The sequence below is a fragment of the Humulus lupulus genome, chromosome 6, assembly GCF_963169125.1.
Source record: "Humulus lupulus chromosome 6, drHumLupu1.1, whole genome shotgun sequence".
In the NCBI taxonomy this organism is placed as follows: Eukaryota; Viridiplantae; Streptophyta; class Magnoliopsida; order Rosales; family Cannabaceae; genus Humulus; species Humulus lupulus.
The window spans coordinates 217,241,897-217,259,625 of record NC_084798.1 but is presented as its reverse complement, the minus strand read 5'-3'; the positions used below and the strand labels follow the sequence as shown (position 1 = coordinate 217,259,625).

The following is a 17,729-nucleotide window of genomic DNA, read 5'->3' as shown; positions in this document are numbered from 1 at the left end:
TTGATGCTAAGCATACTTCGCACCATGTCCATCAATGCTCGGTTTCTCCTTTCTGCAACACCATTTTGCTCGGGTGTACCGGGCATGGTATATTGGGCAACAATCCCATTTTCTTGAATAAACTTTGCAAAAGGACCAGGTGCTTGTCCATCTTCAGTGTATCTACCATAATATTCTCCACCTCTATCTGATCTCACTATCTTAATTTGCTTGTTGCATTGTTTCTCTACTTTAGCTTTAAATATCTTAAAGACATCTAACGCTTCGCTTTTGTTATGAAGTAAGTATATATACATGTAGCGTGAGTAATCATCTATGAAAGAGATGAAGTATTTCTGACCATATGAGTCCATGTCTGGACTACATATATCAGTATGTATGATTTCTAATAGGTCGGAACTCCTATGGACACCACTTTTCTTAGACTTGGTGGTATGCTTTCCCTTAATGCAATCCACACAAGTATCAAAATCAGTAAAATCTAAGGTATTGAGTACCCCATCATTTACTAACCTTCTAATTCTATCAATAGAGATATGTCCCAATCTCCGGTGCCATAATGTAGATGAATTCTTATTCATAACACATCTTTTATTGCCAACGTGAACGTGCACAGTATTATAAGCGGAATTGTTTTGTAAATTAAGGCAGTAAAGACCATCAGACAAAATACCATTTCCAACACATTCATATTTATTATATAAATTAAAAGATTTGTCTGAAAATGTAAAGAAAAAACCAAAAGGTACAAGTCTTGAAACGGAAATCAAGTTTATAGAGAAACTTGATACATAAAATGTCTTTTCTAACTTTAAAACAAAACCGCTACTTAAAACTAAATGACACGTTCCTATAGCCTCCACATGTGAGCCCATCTTGTTTCCGAATAAGATGCTTTGCTCACTTCCCACTGGCTTCCTTAGGTTTTGTAAACCATTCATTTTTAAAAACAGTTTCATGGCATTTTTTATCATTTTCTTAGTTTTTGTTTCTCTTAAATATGAATTTAGTTATTCCCCAGCAAAAAAACCTTTAAGAATTTAATTATATATTAAAATTGATAAAAATATAATTAACTATCTGTAATGTTTAAAATTAAGAGTAATTTTTCTTATATAATTAAAGTAAATGGAAGTTTTTTTTTTCATTTATTATCTATAATTTTAAACCCAATTTGAGAAATTGGTAGATATGCATGTATTTTAATATTATTTTTAATTTTTTTTTACCAGATTACTTTCATAATAGGGTCGAATATGTCAAAAAAAAATTATTTTATAAAAATGCATCTTACAAAATATATTAAAAAATCAACCTTTTTTAGAACTATTCCTTTAATTTTATATAATATAAATTATAGCTTAAACAATATTATTTTGAAAAAAAACATTATTTCAATTAATTAAAAATAAGAAAATTATCATTTGGGCCAGCACAATCCATTGGAATAAAAAAAGTGAACTTTTTTTCTTCTAATCTTTCCCGGTAAGAGCGGCAAAAATCTTTGTTCTATACTTCACTAATCCACAGCACAGCAATGGCAGAAGTGTTCTCACTTCGCCTTCTATTGTCTTCCGGGAACGAAAGAGTTTCTCGTTCTACTACTTCTTCTCCATACAAGTCACTGAAGTCAGCCAAAAGCTATCCCAAGTCCACGGCTTCCGTTCCTGCTTCAAGAAAAGGTTAGATTTTGCATAGAAAGTTATGGGTTCAGGGAGTGAGTTTTGGTTTTGGTGAGAATGGAGCAATTGGGTTATCTTCATTTGTGTTTGTTATTAAGTAATTCACTTGAAAAGATTCAGTTTTGTCAGGTCGTTTCAGTGTTTTGCAGAAGACCCAGAAGTTGAATTTGGAGGTTTCACCTCACAGAGCTGGTAACTTTGTTTTTCATTGCTGGTTTTAGTAAAATTCATGTTTTTGAGTGTTTGCTTATGCAGTCTATGATTGAAGAAGGAGAGTTGGTGTTTGGTGCTTTAGTTAGGGGGTGTCATATTGAGCTGGCTTGAGTTATTCCTTGAGTATTTGTTTGTTGGTCATTGGCTTTATTACTTTTGTGTATGCAGTGTCTTCTGTGAGGTTGATGAGACTAGAGCTGGTAATTGTTTTTCATTACTACTTAGAGTGAAAATTTTGTTTTTGAGTGTTTTTTTTTATGCAGTCTATGATTGAAGAAGGAGAGTTGTGTTTGATGTTTCAGTGAGGTGGTGTCATATTGAGCTGGCTTTACTTGTCAGAGTGTTTTTTTATTGGTAATTGGCTTTTTTACTCTTGTGTATGCAGTGTCTGCTGTGAGGTTGATGAGAATAGAGCTTGGTGGTGCATTTGCTGATCTTCTTAATGAGAAAGGGAAAGGTTCTGGTGATAATGAGATGGGATATGTGGAAAGGACTCTTGGCTTTCGCACAAGGGATTTAGAAGATCGTGATCTTAGATTGGTTATCTTTCATTCCAAGCTTTTTCACTTTGCATTAACTTTCTATCGGCTCTTCATGGCACTAAATTGTTTATTTGCATAACTCTTGATTTCTAGTTTGCCATTATAATTTGCATAGGTTACTGATATAGTTGGAGGAACGATCCGCTGGAGGCGATATCTAGACCATTTGATCAGTTCGCTATGTCATGATAAGTCTTTTAGCAGCATGGAACCTCTGCTCTTACAGGTACTATATGCCCTTTTGTGTTCCCCACATCATGAAGAAAATACTCAGCTCCCACTAGTTCTTGATTTTCTTTTGTTCCTCTTGATTTTTAGATTCTTCGAATTGGTTTCTATGAGATTCTTAAGCTAGACATGCCACCATATGCTGTTGTGGATGAGGTAAAGTGCTTTCTTCCTTTCCTTCTTTTACCTCAATTATGGTATCATGCCATATATTGGTTGAACAAACTTTGAACGAGCCTAATGCTTGTTCGGTATCAGCTTTGGTGTTTCATTCTCTCTTTCTTCTGTTGTTGATATGATTGTATTATGCAGAATGTGAGACTTGCAAAAGTTGCCCTTAGACCTGGTGCTGGCAACATGGTTAATGCACTTCTCCGAAAGCTAGTTTCGCTTAAGGTTTCCCATTTCCAGCTAATATAATCATATTCATTTTTTCTTCTCTTAAATCTATGTTTTATGTTTTGTCCCTTGACCTTCAAACTTGGTTTGCAGGAACAGAACTCACTTCCTTTACCAAAATTGGAAGGTGATGATCGCACACAAGCACGTGCACTTGCCACATTGTATTCACATCCTGTTGTAAGTTCGAATTCGAGATTTTCCTTTCTTTCACACTCAAATCTTATTAAAACATGCATTTGAAAACCTTCTCTACTATCCTTTATTTGTTTTTTCTCATAGTTTTCTTTAATCGCTCGAAATTTTTATTTGATCACACTTTGAAAAGGGATCGAAGACTTTCCTGGTTTTAAAACTATATTCCCTTGTAAAGTAAAACTTACTCTCTTCAACTAGGTACAAGAACATAATTTGTTGTTGCAGCCATGACTTTTTCTGTCTGTCTTACTACTATAATTTATCGTCTAGTGGATGGTCAGGCGATGGAATAAGCATCTGGGAAAAGACGAGGCAATCAAATTGATGGAATGGAACAATAGTGATCCTAGTTTCAGTTTAAGGTTTTGGTTCACCCCCACCAAACATTTTCCCCCCTCTTTTAGCATATGACATGAATAAATTGATACCATTTCTGGTGCTAATGTCAGGGCAAACACTGGGAAAGGTATTTCAAGAGCTGACCTTGAAGAAAAGCTAAATTCATTGAAGGTGTTCATTCATCAATTATTCTTTCAAGTGCATTATGTCCCTTACTTTTGTGTTTCTTTCAAGTGTCAAATTGATATGCTAGGCTCATTTTCTTTTGTTTAACTTTAGGTCCCATACGAGCCTTCTTTGCATTTGGACGATTTTGTCCGTATGAAAATTGGATTACAGGTATGAGTGAAAGTGTTTAGTTTCTTTGATAACAAGCTTCTGAGTACATGATTTCCCCCTCCCTCTTTTTCTTGCTACAGATCGTAATACAAGCGGGTTTGCTTAAAGATGGCCTGTGTGCAGTTCAAGATGAGAGTGCAGGATAGTATTTATCTCATGTTTAATTTGTGCTAAAATTGACTAATTAGCTTTCTACTAGATTAGGAGTGTATTGAATTCTCATTGTTGTTGTTCCTATAATGTGGCATTTGCACATTAAGGGGGTGTTTGGTATGAGGTTTAGGTTTGGGGGAGTAGAGTTAAGGGGTTTAGATTAAGGGGATGTGAAACTCAAGTGTTTAAAGGGTTTAAGATTACCTTAAAAATAAATTTACCAAACATGAGTTAGATTTGACATTCCCACCAAACCAAACTCCCATACCAAACACCCCCTAAATTTTCACTTGAAAATTTAGTGTTTTTTTTTTTTTTTTTTGCTTGAACCACACTATAGTGAAAAAATCAGAACTAGTTTTATTGTTTTCCAAATAAACTTTTTCGGACTCTATATGTTGGTAACTCCTAAAGTTCTATTACTCAATCTGTTTGCAGGTCTGATAGTCTCTGTTGTGGATCCTCAACCGGGTGATAGAATCATCGACTGTTGCGCTGCTCCTGGAGGAAAGACCCTTTACATGGCATCCCGATTGCGTGGCCAAGGTAATCTGTTTTCCAAGATAGGTTTGCATACAGTTAGAAGCTTGATCCTTTAAATTGTTTTGCTGATAGAATCGTCACATTGGATTCCAGGCATGATATCTGCAATTGACATAAACAAGGGTCGGCTGAGAATCGTTAAAGAGACAGCTAAGTTGCACCAAGTAGATAATGTCGTCACAACAATTTGCGCAGATCTTCGTATTTTTCCAGTAAGCTATATCACATTATGTAAAGCTATGAGATTTTTAATTGTAAACTTTATTTATTGATTTCCTCAAAACTTCACTCCTAGGAAACAAACACTGAGACATATGATAAAGTTTTGTTGGATGCTCCATGTTCTGGATTGGGTGTTCTCTCCAAGGTGATTACACAAGTACAAGTTTTTCTAAGCCTGTTTGTATCAAGTTTTTACAAAAACAAAAAATAACTTTGGGATTCTTTGACTTCTTGAAGAGAGCGGATTTGCGTTGGAACAGGCGGGCGGAGGATATGGAAGAGCTTAAGAAGTTGCAGGATGAGCTCTTCGACGCAGCTTCCTTGTATGATAAATTCTCGATTCCTTTTGAGCTATTGTCCTAATTTTCTTTCATCTTTTTTTTTAAAAAAAGAGACCAGGTCAATCAATGATTGACCCCCAATTTCATTAGAAACCCTTAGTTAAGGCGGAGGAAAACCATAAATCATTACATAGAAATACCAATACCTAGAAACTAATTTTCTTTCATCTTTTGGTCTCACCTGTCTTTCTGTTTTGCTTTTCTTCCTTCGATGAATGGTGTAAGCTTATGATACTATGTGGTGGTTAGCCTTTCCTCACTGTACTTTGTGATGCATCCTTAGGTTGGTCAAGCCTGGCGGAGTTCTAATATATAGCACCTGCTCAATTGATCCTGAAGAAAATGAAGATAGAGTAGCTGCATTTCTTTTAAGGCATCCAGTAAGATCTCTGGCTCGTGTTTTTTTCTTCCCTATTCTCATCATTATCTTCTATACCTTTACCTTCACAAGTACAACTGTTTGTTTTCGGTTGGGAACAAGAGCAGTTGCTTTAGTCAAATGCATATGTCAAGGAAAATGGAAAGTTTCTGCTCTTGTAGTGATATTTCGCTAGTTGATTATATCTATCTTCTCTTGTTAAATATTAAGGAGAAAAGGCAACAAAAGCTTAAATTACGCAAGTGACTTCCCTGTTTTCTTCTCTTGACATGTTTATTGAAAAGCTTTCTGAATCAACCACTAAATTCCTACTTTCTTCTTGTGTTGCAGGAATTCAATATAGAACCAGTCGACAAATATGTTCCATGTGATTTCGTAACAGCACAGGGTTTCTACTCTTCGTTCCCAGTAAAGCATTCACTTGACGGGTCTTTTGCTGCCCGGTTAGTTCGATCATAACAAGTTGGAATGTAAGTGTTGAAAAAGCTGGATTCCGACTTCAGTTTAGTGGCGAATTCAGAAGAACAAGAGTGAGAAAGAGAGTTGCCTTTTACAGGCACATAACAATCTTCTTATTCACAAGATGATCTGTTCTCTCTGCCTGCTGCATCAAAGAAATTACTTTGCTTCAGAATGAAGATCTATTTAAAGAAAAGAGCCAAAGAATCAAACCACATCACAAGGAAGAAGAAGATTACAATTTTTCAGCTAATGTGATTATATCGTGTTGTTCTGATAGAGCTCATTAGCTCAATCAGCAAAAAGGGCTTCAAATATTATCTACGCAGGAGGAACTGAACTGTTGCAACTAGCAACATAGTTGTAGCATTTTTGTTCCAATTGTAAACAGTATTTTTTTTCCAATTGTAAACAATAACGCCTTGTGTATGAAAAACAACTTCAAGGTGACCATAATAAGCAGTGAAGAGCCACATTTTAAGTTCGTTTGAGCCACACAGAATGTCAGTAAGCTCGCCATTTTTTTTTTTTACCAAAACCACTCTTCTTTGCATCTTCATAGCTGGACCATATGAACCTTAAGAACTAGCATTCCAGTTGTAAAGGAAAAGGAAAAAGATATCATCCCATCAAATTCTTAAGCTTTCCATGAGAAGAAAATCAGATATAATATAATGCCATTTAATGGACAGAAGGCCAAAACAGACACAACAGAGTTTCAAATACAAGTCTCCATTCTAGATCACAATGTACAGATAAAACAATTTCATGATACTATAACCGGTGGACCGTACTGATAATAATAATAATAATAATGATGCACTATTGCCTTTACCAATAATGATTGGTAAGAATGTCTCCACAGGACAGCTAATTGGTAGCTTATGTAGCTCCTTGAGGTTCTGTTAACCTGGATGGTCCCAGATAAAAGTTTTAGTGAAACAAAATATCACAAAGAAAAAAGAGAGAGAACAGTTTGTAAAAATTATCATTCAACTTTGTCTCAAGTAAAACAATGGTATAGATAGAAAATGTAATGTTTTTTTCAGCTGATCAAAGTGTATGCAAAACCATCTTGATCGTAATATTATATGCTTACATCAACATTCAATGAAGAGGAACAGCCAGAAGGCTAAAGATGGTGAAACTGTTCTTCAAAGATTCATATTCCTAATATCTGTGGATGCATTGGGAGGTAAAGTTGAGGAACATAACCCTCTCTCCTCAGCTCTTGAAGAAGGTTATTAAGCAATGAATATATCTCAGCTGAATCAGGATGACTTCCATCTGCTGCAACAAACATATGGGTTATGTTGTTGATATCAATCCAGCTATACCCAGGTACCTTCTGTACGCCTCTTTCTTTCATCAAACTACGTATCTTAAGCACACTTCTCCAGTCTCCAGCATCAGCATGTATGTTGGAAAGTAATATATAGTAGCCGGAGTTATGTGGGTCCAATTCAAGAAGATGTTTTGACGCCTCTTCAGCAAGTTCAACATTGCCATGGACTCGGCAAGCTCCAAGCAACGTGCCCCAAACACCTGCGTCGGGTGAAAAAGGCATGTTTTTTATTGTCTTAAATGCTTCGGTTAACCGTCCAGCACGGCCAAACAAATCTACCATGCATGCATAATGCTCCATTCTGGCAGGTATCTGATAACTCTCAGTCATTAGACGAAAAAAGTGAATCCCATCGTCGACTCGACCTACATGGCCACAAGCAGAAATTATACCGAGGAACGTGACATGATCAGGCAGGATTCCTTTCTGTAACATCTCATGAAATAGAGTGAGGGACTCCTCAAGGTGACCATGGTTCCCATAAGCAGCAATTATGCTGTTCCAGGACACTTCATTCTTGCCTTCCATATGGTTAAATACCTGGCGAGCAACATCCAAGTTTCCACATTTGGCATACATGTCTATCAGAGCACTTCCAGAGAAAATATCAGAGCTGAATGCTCTTCTAATCATGAAACCGTGGATCTCTTTCCCATAATGGAGAGCTGGTAAGTTTGCACAACTGGAAAGGGCAGCTGATATACTCACGCAATCATACTTGGCTCCTTCTAACCCCATTTGACGAAATAGATCAATAGCCTCCTCTGGTTTTCCATTCTGAGAACAACTGGTAATCATTGAGTTCCAACAAACAGCATCCTTTGCAGAAATTTTTTGAAATACTTGACGGGCAAGATCCAATCTTCCACATTTTGCATACATGTCAGTGATTGCACTTCCCACATAGAACCACTTGTCAAGCCCATTTTTTATGGTGTTACCATGCAATTCCCCTCCCAATTTCAGAGCAGCCATACCAGCAAAAGCAGGAAAAATACTTGCCAAAGTTACAGAATTCGGTCTCATTTTCACTTGAAGTAACCGTCTGAAAATCTCCAAAGCATTAGAATTCATCCCATTAAGCACAAACCCTGAAATCATTGATGTGAAAACAATGACATCCACTGCATTACTTTGATCAAGAATCTTGCAAGCCATCTCCACATTTCTGCACTTGAAGTATAAATCAATAAGCGCACCTTTCAAGAACACATCTATTGGCACACCGTGTCTTATTATATAGCAATGAATTTCCTTACCTTGTTTAAGACTAGCAAACTCAGTTACAGATGGAAGAAAACTTGCAAACGTAATTGAGTCAGGTTCAATACGAGCAGATATCATGTTGCGAAAACAATTTGAAGCCTCAATCATGAATCCATTCTGTACATAACCAGATATCATTCCATTCCAACTCACTAGATCAGTTTGTGGCAGCAAGTTAAACAGTTTAGAAGCATCAGACAAGCGTTGGCATTTTGAATACATAGCCATCAATGTGTTAGCAACAGGAGAATCCAATTCCAATCCACTTGAAAAAACAAGCCCATGAAGCTGAGTACCAAACCAAATTAACTCTTCTGATGCACAAACAGACAAAACACAAGCATAAGTGACCGAATTGGGTTTCATATCACTCTCTCTCATTTTCAAGAAAATTTCAACACAATTTTTTCTATCTCCATTTCTCACATAACCATTAATCATGACATTCCATAACACACTATCTCTTTGAGGCATTTTATCAAACAGTTCCCTAGCCTCATAAATACAACCATTTTCAGCGTATAACTTAATCAAAGAACTCCCAACAAACACATCTACCTCCAAACCCATCAATCTAACTCTCTCATGAACATATTTTGCTAAACTTACATTGTTCAAACCACCACAAGCTTTAATCACGGGAGGAAAAGTATACTTATCAGGCGAAGTCCCACAACCCAACATCTTAAAATAAAACCTCAAAGCATAATTAAACAAACCCATCATAGTAAACCCTCTAATCATCCAATTCCAAGGTGAGGCAAGACCCAACTCGAGGTAACGAAGCACATTCTTGGCATGTAAAAAGCTTCCACAAAGAACATACATGGCCAAAAGCTTAGTACCCAGAAGATTGTTTTTGGTGCTGAGTCCAGCGCCATTAACAACCAACTGAGCATGAACTTGCTTGCCTTGGCGAACAAGAGCATGGTCACAACAAGCTTGCAAGATTGGCACGTACCAGTCGGGTGGTAAGGCTATTTCGGTGCTTGGAAAGTTCACAAATGGTTTAAACACATTTACGGAGTTGGTGTGTACTGATTTGAAGTGTGGTGGCGAAGTACAAATCAAGTGCTTGTGAAGTTGACATAAGGTTTTCTTGAACATAACAATGGCAGAAGTGTTCTTCTCACTTCAGTCTTCTGGGAATCACACAGATTCATCTTCTTCCTCTTACAAGGGTATATATGTAAAATGTCAAGGTTATGTATGTAAAATTAAAAAAAGTTAATACACACAACCCATTTATTAAAAAAAAAAATCAACTTAATTTCATTTTCTCATATTTTTTACATTTTTTAATATATATATATTTGTGTAATTTCAATTATTTTTATAAATCCCATCATCATATATATATTTTTAAAATGTGTGATTTTTAGTTTTTTTTTTTTTTTTTACTTTTTCATATATTTTGTGTTTGTTTAATTTTTAATGTCTAAATATTTAAAATATATTTATTTAGGTATATCGGTACTATATGCCCCTAAAATGACATTTGGGGTGTTTTTATTTTATTTTTTTATGGTGGTGTTTATTGTAGTTATAGTGATCTTATTGTAAATTTTTAATAAATTTGGAATCGTTTACAATGCCTAAAATAGAGTGTAAACATCTTGTTGTACGCGTACTTGTTTTTTTTTATACACGTATAAAAATAATAATTTTAAACTCTGTGTACATTGCAAACTATTCTAAATTTCTTAAAAAATTATAGGTGGGTCATTATAACTACAATAAACACTACCATACAAAAAAAATTAAAACATCGCAAGTAATTTTTTTGAGAGTGTGATGTACCGATACAACTTTTAGAGCACAAACACCCCCATTTATTTATATATATCTTTTATTTATTAAAAAAAGTTGAGCATAAGATAAAAAATTATTTTATGTTAATTTTTAATAACAAAGGGTGTATAATAAAATTGTAGAATGTTAATATAATGCTCCTTAATTTATTTATTTTTCAAAAGAAAGGTATTCTTTATTAAAAAAAAAATTCTCCTCTTTCTCATTAGAAAAATACATGTAAATTATATTTATTTTAAAATTATGGTGTTAATGTTTAAAAGATCATATATTGTTATCGATTTCATATTTATTTTTGTGCCTAATGTTTGAATTTTTATTAAAAATTTAAATTATATATTTAAAGATGGATAAAAAAAAAGATTAATAGAAAAAAAGAAATTCTTTTATTAAAATTACAAGGGATAACAAGGGGTATATATGTAAAACCACAAGGGTATATATATATGTAAATTGTGCGCGCCTTAGCTTGCAGTTGAGCATAATGAACAAGCACCGTTCGGCACGTGCGCTGTCACGTGTATTGGCACACTCCTTCAGCTCCGCCACCGCCACGCCGTCGGTGCCGGCGTTTCCTCTGAAGCAGGTGATCAAATCGAACTTCGAGCCGGCGCTAGCTGAGCTGCGCAGCCATGTCCGAGCTGCGGATTTCGTCGCCATCGACCTTGAAATGACCGGCGTCACTAGCGCGCCGTGGCGTGAGTGTTTCGAGTTCGACCGCTCCGACGTCCGGTATCTCAAGGTCAAGGACTCCGCCGAGAAGTTTGCCGTCGTTCAGTTCGGCGTATGCCCCTTCCGCTGGGACTCCTCCAATCAGTCCTTCATCGCATACCCGTACTCTCTCTCTCTCTCTCTGTATATATATGTATATCGATATTTGTGTATTGGAAAAGTGAAGAAATTTAAGCGAAATGCTTGAGTTTTGAGCTCACTGAGTATATTTAATTTTGAAATCACTGATTTTTATTTTTCGTCTTCTTGTATGTGTTTGTTTGCTAAGAAAAAAAGTCTGGAAATGTAGAAAATCTAGTTTTGGGACATTGTGTTTGTTTCATATTGTAGGAAAATAGAGAAGAAAGAAATTTAAGCAAAAGTTTTGTGCTTATCATTTTTCTGTGTTGTTTGATGATTCATTTTGAGCTCATTTTGTTACTCAATTTCATCGCTTTGCACCATTTTGAGTTATTCACTAGAAAAGAGAAAGGATTTTAACTGAGATTCTTGAAGGAAAGGAATGATTTAACATTGAAATAACTGTTTTTTTATTATGTTTTTTTCAGAGAAAGTTTTGGAAACATTGGTTGGTGTTTAGTGTAATATTTAGTATTTGTGGAGAATGAAAAAGCTCATCATCTCTATGCTAGAATTTGATTTAGGGCTTACTATCATGTTTTGGGTTTCTCTTACTCCTGTTATATACCATTTTCATGTATATTTCTGAATAGGATTGTTCTTTGTCAGGTTCAATTTCTACATTTTCCCACGGCAAGAGCTTAACATTGATGGTTCCTCTTATGAATTTCTCTTCCAGACTTCATCAATCGATTTCCTGGCTAAGTATCAGTTTGATTTCAATGCTTGCATACATGAAGGTAATTTAGTTTGATCCTGTTACACCGTTTAACCCATGAATTTCTTGTTCTAAGTCTTAGCCCTGGTTAGAATTTTTGTGCCCTGAGTTTTAATATTGTATAATATTTTGAATGGCTACTATGATCGATGCCGCTAGCACTTTATTATAACTTATACGAGATCAATTTTTTAGTATGCATTTAAAGTTCTTTCTTTGAGAAAATTGAATCCCTTGGGTAATCTCAGGAATATCTTATTTATCCAGAAGACAAGAAGTAGATGCACAGAAACGTTTTGATTTGGAATACGAGGGTGAGTCATCTGTGACATCCTATAGTTCAAAAGAAGTTAGAGACGTGCCATTAGTTAGTATGGTAGACGTTCTGTTCAGTGAACGAATGAGGAACAGAATTAATGAATGGCGTGATCGGCTATTACAGTTTCAAAATGGGGAATTTCAATGTCAAGGGAGTCCAAGTGATTCCAAACAACAATTTGAAACTCTTTTCTATAAGATGCGTCCAGCAATTAGTCTGAATGGATTCACTTCTCATCAGCTTAGGTTGATTCAGCTGGTAATGTTGTAACTGTCACCCTTGGCTTTAACCTATATGAATGTAATTTTTGAGAAATTATACCTATTCATGCTTATATTGAATGTAAATTCATTCATAACTTCTAGCACAGAGAATAATGCCTTTTCCATGGTTTTTGAAAAAATGCAGGTTATTAGAAAGAATTTCGAAGATCTTTCATATGTTCGTTTAAAAGGTGAAAATTGTGACTCTCAGCATCTAATAGTCTATACAGACTCAAAGGATGACAGAGATTTGCTTATGGTAAGAGGCTTTTCAAAATTCTCTTTCTCATTGAAGAAATTAGTTGGCCTGACTAGTTGTTGCATGGTTTTCTGTCAGCGATGTATTGCTATAATTTTTTAGGCAAATGCAGATTAAGATTGTTATTAGATGTAAATTTGTTATTTTATAAGTTTTACTGGGTTTTCACTTAGGAATTTGAACTGAAATCTCTGATTACTAGAAGTGAAAAGATCCAAAGTACACAAATAAGGAAGGCATATGAGCATTTGCATTTGATGTTTGATCATATTAATAACATGCATATGGAGACTTGGAGAGGAGAATTAAAGTAACAAGAAAAACAGTGAGGTTATGACATCTGTGTCCTTGTGAATTGAGAGTTTCTGTATTATCCTATTTTTTTTGCAGAAAGAAGTAAATGATGAACATCGGAAACACGCAGTTGGGAAGATCCAAGCTGCAATAGGTTTTCGCCATGTTATTGACCTGTTATCCTCAGAAAAGAAATTGATTGTTGGTCACAATTGTTTCTTGGGTACGTTATATGAAGTTAACTTTTTTTGTTCTTTTGGTAAAAAGATTCATTTGATTGCCATATTTTAATACTGATATGCTATCTTTCTTAGGGATGTTTAGTTTCTAGGTTGTACGACTTTTTGATTATTTTCAATGAAGTTATCATTGCCCCCCCAAAAAAAAAAAATACTGATATGCTATCTTGTTTGTTATACAGATATTGCACATGTCCACAACAAATTTGTTGGTCCTCTTCCGTTCGAAGCTGAAGACTTTGTTGCTTCTATTCACAAGTACTTCCCTCACATAATTGACACCAAAATACTACTGAATACTCATCCTATACTCCAACAACGAATGAAGAAGTCCAAGACATCATTATCCTCAGCTTTCACCTTGTTATGCCCACATATTGCTCTTAGTGTAAGTAGTGGTATAGCATCTGATTCCTATGTTAAGGTGGAGGCTCAAGTGGATGATTCAAGGTTTGTTCCTACTTTCCTTTGCCTATAATCAATAACTTCATAGTACGTATGATTTAGTCAAGTTCATGGGCACAATAGTAGGGAGACCTAACTCTTTTTGCAGAGAAGGGAGAAAGACCAACATAAAAACAGGAAGAAAATGAAAATACCGGAAAAGTTTTACATTAGAAAATGTTAAACTCTTTCTTAAAAAAATTGCCTGACAATTATCTATACATCTATATGATTATGTTTATAGCGTTCCTCACACTTGCTCTTACTCTATAATTAGTGTGTCTATGTCCATCTTTCTTATTAAACTTTAATTGTCAAACCTTAATTAACTGATGCTTAAAGTAAATATGCTCGCTTCTTCTTTTTGGTTTCAAATTATCAGATACGTGGTTTGCTTTCACAAAGTTTAAGTTTCGAGTCCTTTGTGAGCACCTACATAGCAATTGTTATAGTTTTTTGATTCTCAAATATTATAAGGTTAGGCGGGAAGCCTAGTTGTTTTTTTTAAAAAAAAAAAGAAGAATAAAGAAAATACGCTTGCTGCTTCTTTTTTGGCGAACAAAATTACGAGCTACATTCACAATTGAAGATTTGGTTTCTATTTGCAGGTGTTCCAGCTGGAATGCTGGAGCCAAGCATGAAGCTGGATATGATGCTTTTATGACGGGATGCATCTTTGCTCAGGCATGCAGTTATGTAGGCATTGATTTTAAACTCCGTTTGTCAGCCGAAAACTTAGCACACAATGAAAAACTCCAAAAGCACATCAACCATCTGTATCTCAGCTGGACCAATGCTGACATTATTGATCTAAGAACTGGTAATAAGGTCACCGAGACTTTGGAATCCAACCCGAAAAGGCGGTTCTCCAACATTTCATTTGAGAGCATTGTGTTGATTTGGGGGTTTCCGTCAAAACTCAAGGCCAAGGACATAAGATGTTGCATCACAAAAGCATTTGGTCCAACCTCTGTAACTTCTGTCTACCACTTGGACGAAACTGCAGTTTTCGTCTACTTTTCTAAAACCGATTTTGTCTCCAAGTTTTTCAGCTTAAAGAAAAATCTCGAGAGAAGTAATGATGATCCAATTTCGGTTTTGAATCCTCTCACTGAACTATTGGAAGGTGGGAACACCTATGCTGCTGCGTATGAAACTTACAAGGAGATTTGCTCTTCCCCCATCTCGAAACTCTTATTTGCAGATCAAGCAGAGGCAACTCGTTCTAAATGGAAGACCAAAATGGTAGAGTCTGAGTTAGCATTCGAAAACTCGAGTTCAAAAAACTCAACTAAGGCTGCTTCAGATTTGAAAAGTGAGTCATTTTTTGGCCAAATCTCGCGTGATGATGATGATAAGATCATCAATTCTTTATATTCAGCTGAAGACACTCAGCCAAGAACTAGTAACATGAGGTTGACTCGAAACTAATTGTACCCAATTCTTTTAATAACATCTTCATATAGAATCTGTAACTAGTGTTGCACACAAGGTTTAGGATTGAACCAACCCACTAGGAGAAGCAAACGAAATCGAAACATGGGTTTTTCTCTTGGCAGTTAAATTAGTTGTGTACGTAACACTTGTGTATGTCACATATGATTTAATAGATTTAAACGGCTGTGATCATCCCACCATTTATTTGAGTTGGAAAAAAAAAGAGGGCTCTTTTGCATATGAGTGAAATAGGCTTGTATGAAGGAAAACCAGAGAAAGTGGGTTTTGGGCAAGTAAGTAGCCATCATTTTCATAATTATTGAATATGCATTAGTGTCAAAGTGCCTTCAGTGGAAAGTTTCAGATTGTATTACAGTGAGCTGTTGCTTTTACTTATTAAGGGCATTGCCATTTCTTAGGTCTGCCTCTTCTTCATGAGGTGGGTATATGAGGATGTTATATAGATATGAAAATTGACCCATGAAAATGATGTCCACTCAATGGAGCTTTGGTAAATATAAGAATATATGGAAAAATAAGAACTCATTTTGAAATGGTATTTACATTTAGTGATATTAATGGCAAAGGATGCACCTACACCTACACCTACTATAGTTGTTGTTCATTCAATATCAAATCTCAATAGTTGCCCTCCAACTCCAAGTGTGCTTCTTTGAGTAGACTTTGGTAATGTTTATCAATTGATTCCTTAATCGATGTTGGAAAATGAGGACATTCCCAATATAAATAAATTTATCAATATTGTTAAAGGGGTACCACTGCTAATACTATATTATATATTTTTAGAGTAATGATGTATTTGTACACTCAAATTACACGCTATGCTGATGTGTGAGACTATCTCCAATGAGAGATGTAAATAGTGTGTTATATTTGGCACAAAAGTCTCTCCAATGAGAGATGTAAATAGTGTGTTATATTTGGCACAAAAGTCTCTCCAATGAGAGATGTAAATAGTGTGTTATATAAATTCAATCTTATATGTTTAGTACAATTGTAAAATCTGTTGTAAAATTTAATATTTCATTAATGTTAATTTGATATTTATTGAAAATGTACAAAAAGTAATCATTTTTTTTATATTTTATTGTTGATAGTATAAGATAATAATAAAATAATAAGGTTAAAATATAACATTTAATGCAAATTGATAAAAATAATATAAATGAAATAAAGGTAAATAAAAAAGTGTAGCATTTATAGTGGTGCAAAATATGCACCATGCTATATTGTGTGCCAAATTTGACATAACTTTTAGCATGTGTCAAATTTGATATAACTTTTGACACACCAATTAGTCACTCTATTGGAGATGCTCTTATATATTTTTAGAGTAATGATGTATGCAGTCTTAATTTGTACACTCAAATTACACACCATTATGTGCAATTAATCCCAACCATACAATTATTTATTGTGAGGTTCCTACTTAAAAATATCAATGATTGAGATTGTTTACACACTATGCTGATGTGTGAGACCATCTCCAATAAGAGATGTAAATAGTGTGCTATATTTGGCACAAAAATTCAATCTTATATATTTAGCACCGTTGTAAAATTTAATATTTCATTAATGTCATTTTGATATTTATTGAAAATATACAAAAAATAATCATTTTTCTTTATATTTTATTGTTGATAGTATAAGATAATAAGTTAAAAAGTATAACATTTAATGCAAAATTATAAAAATAATACTAAAATAATATAAATGACATAAAAGTAAATAAAAAGGTGTAGCATTTATGGTGGTGCAAAATATGCACCATGCTACATTGTGTATCAAATTTGACCAAATTTTTAGCATATGTCAAATTTGACATAACTTTTGGCACACTATTGGAGCAAGATTTTTGTAAAGTGAGTTATATTTTATAAATATATCACTAATTTGATATTCAATTGGAGATGCTCTTACCAATATAAATAAATTTATGAATATTGTTAAGGGGTACCAACACTACTAATACTATATCTTATATATTTTTAGAGTAATGATGTATGCACTCTCAATTTGTACACTTAAATTACACACTATATTGTGTAAGCAATCTCGATCATTGATATTTTTAAGTAGTTATCCCATAATATTTAATGGTTGAGATTAATTACACATAATGATGTATAATTTGATAGTGCAAATTGAGAGTGCATCTATCATTTCTCATATTTTTATAGAGTAATGATATGTGCACCCAAAATATACACACAATGATGTGATACTATTTTTAAAAATAGTAGGTACCAGTTTTGATAAATGTGTTTGACTAGAATAAAATAGTAATATTTGGGTGTATAATTTAAATACAAATATTATGACATATATCGTTATTAGTGTAATTTAGAATCGAGTTTTCAACAATTTAATTTAAAATAAAATACACGAGACTTAATATAAAATTATATTAATTATTTTGTTCT

At 34.4% G+C, this 17,729-nt stretch overlaps 3 protein-coding genes across 7 annotated transcripts; 2 read left to right on the top strand and 1 right to left on the bottom strand.

Annotated features, from left to right (window-relative positions):
- Positions 1-1,430: 1,430 nt before the first annotated feature.
- Positions 1,431-6,521, top strand: LOC133783316 (uncharacterized). Of its 3 annotated transcripts, none has more exons than XM_062222904.1 (17): positions 1,431-1,682; positions 1,812-1,874; positions 2,281-2,435; positions 2,553-2,663; positions 2,756-2,821; positions 2,978-3,061; positions 3,158-3,244; positions 3,533-3,624; positions 3,712-3,772; positions 3,881-3,940; positions 4,021-4,082; positions 4,533-4,639; positions 4,730-4,848; positions 4,932-5,003; positions 5,096-5,181; positions 5,483-5,579; positions 5,909-6,521. In XM_062222904.1, exons 1-17 carry the CDS (start codon positions 1,538-1,540, stop codon positions 6,035-6,037), a joined length of 1,596 nt encoding a protein of 531 aa, XP_062078888.1. In that variant the 5' UTR covers positions 1,431-1,537; the 3' UTR covers positions 6,038-6,521. The 3 variants fall into 3 exon arrangements, with proteins under 3 accessions (XP_062078888.1, XP_062078887.1, XP_062078889.1); XM_062222903.1 differs by having other exon boundaries at positions 1,803-1,874; XM_062222905.1 differs by lacking the exons at positions 1,431-1,682; positions 1,812-1,874 and adding an exon at positions 1,914-2,095.
- A 27-nt stretch (positions 6,522-6,548) lies between these two features.
- LOC133783315 (pentatricopeptide repeat-containing protein At4g21300) lies at positions 6,549-9,800 on the bottom strand. Of its 2 annotated transcripts, XR_009870851.1 has the most exons (2): positions 7,137-9,800; positions 6,549-6,947 (listed from the first exon to the last, which is right to left on the bottom strand). XR_009870851.1 is itself a non-coding variant. In XM_062222902.1 (1 exon), the coding sequence occupies exon 1, from the start codon at positions 9,753-9,755 to the stop codon at positions 7,200-7,202; it is 2,556 nt and encodes an 851-aa protein (XP_062078886.1). In that variant the 5' UTR covers positions 9,756-9,800; the 3' UTR covers positions 7,001-7,199. The 2 variants fall into 2 exon arrangements, 1 of the variants encoding a protein (XP_062078886.1); XM_062222902.1 differs by lacking the exon at positions 6,549-6,947 and having other exon boundaries at positions 7,001-9,800.
- A 1,139-nt stretch (positions 9,801-10,939) lies between these two features.
- On the top strand, positions 10,940-15,733 carry LOC133783314 (poly(A)-specific ribonuclease PARN). Of its 2 annotated transcripts, XM_062222899.1 has the most exons (7): positions 10,940-11,294; positions 11,922-12,052; positions 12,279-12,607; positions 12,758-12,871; positions 13,262-13,388; positions 13,587-13,854; positions 14,457-15,733. In XM_062222899.1, exons 1-7 carry the CDS (start codon positions 10,945-10,947, stop codon positions 15,277-15,279), a joined length of 2,142 nt encoding a protein of 713 aa, XP_062078883.1. In that variant the 5' UTR covers positions 10,940-10,944; the 3' UTR covers positions 15,280-15,733. The 2 variants fall into 2 exon arrangements, with proteins under 2 accessions (XP_062078883.1, XP_062078884.1); XM_062222900.1 differs by lacking the exon at positions 10,940-11,294 and having other exon boundaries at positions 12,298-12,607.
- The last annotated feature ends 1,996 nt before the right edge of the window (positions 15,734-17,729 follow it).

Coding starts and splice junctions, on each gene's coding strand:
- LOC133783316 (XM_062222903.1), top strand. CDS start 1,538: ATGGCAGAAGTGTTCTCACTTCGCCTTCTATTGTCTTCCGGGAACGAA. Junction 3,941..4,020: donor GTATGAAAATTGGATTACAG/GTATGAGTGAAA, acceptor TTCTTGCTACAG/ATCGTAATACAAGCGGGTTT. Junction 5,580..5,908: donor CATTTCTTTTAAGGCATCCA/GTAAGATCTCTG, acceptor CTTGTGTTGCAG/GAATTCAATATAGAACCAGT.
- LOC133783314 (XM_062222899.1), top strand. CDS start 10,945: ATGAACAAGCACCGTTCGGCACGTGCGCTGTCACGTGTATTGGCACAC. Junction 11,295..11,921: donor CAGTCCTTCATCGCATACCC/GTACTCTCTCTC, acceptor GTTCTTTGTCAG/GTTCAATTTCTACATTTTCC. Junction 13,855..14,456: donor GCTCAAGTGGATGATTCAAG/GTTTGTTCCTAC, acceptor TTCTATTTGCAG/GTGTTCCAGCTGGAATGCTG.
- LOC133783315 (XM_062222902.1), bottom strand. CDS start 9,755: ATGTTCAAGAAAACCTTATGTCAACTTCACAAGCACTTGATTTGTACT.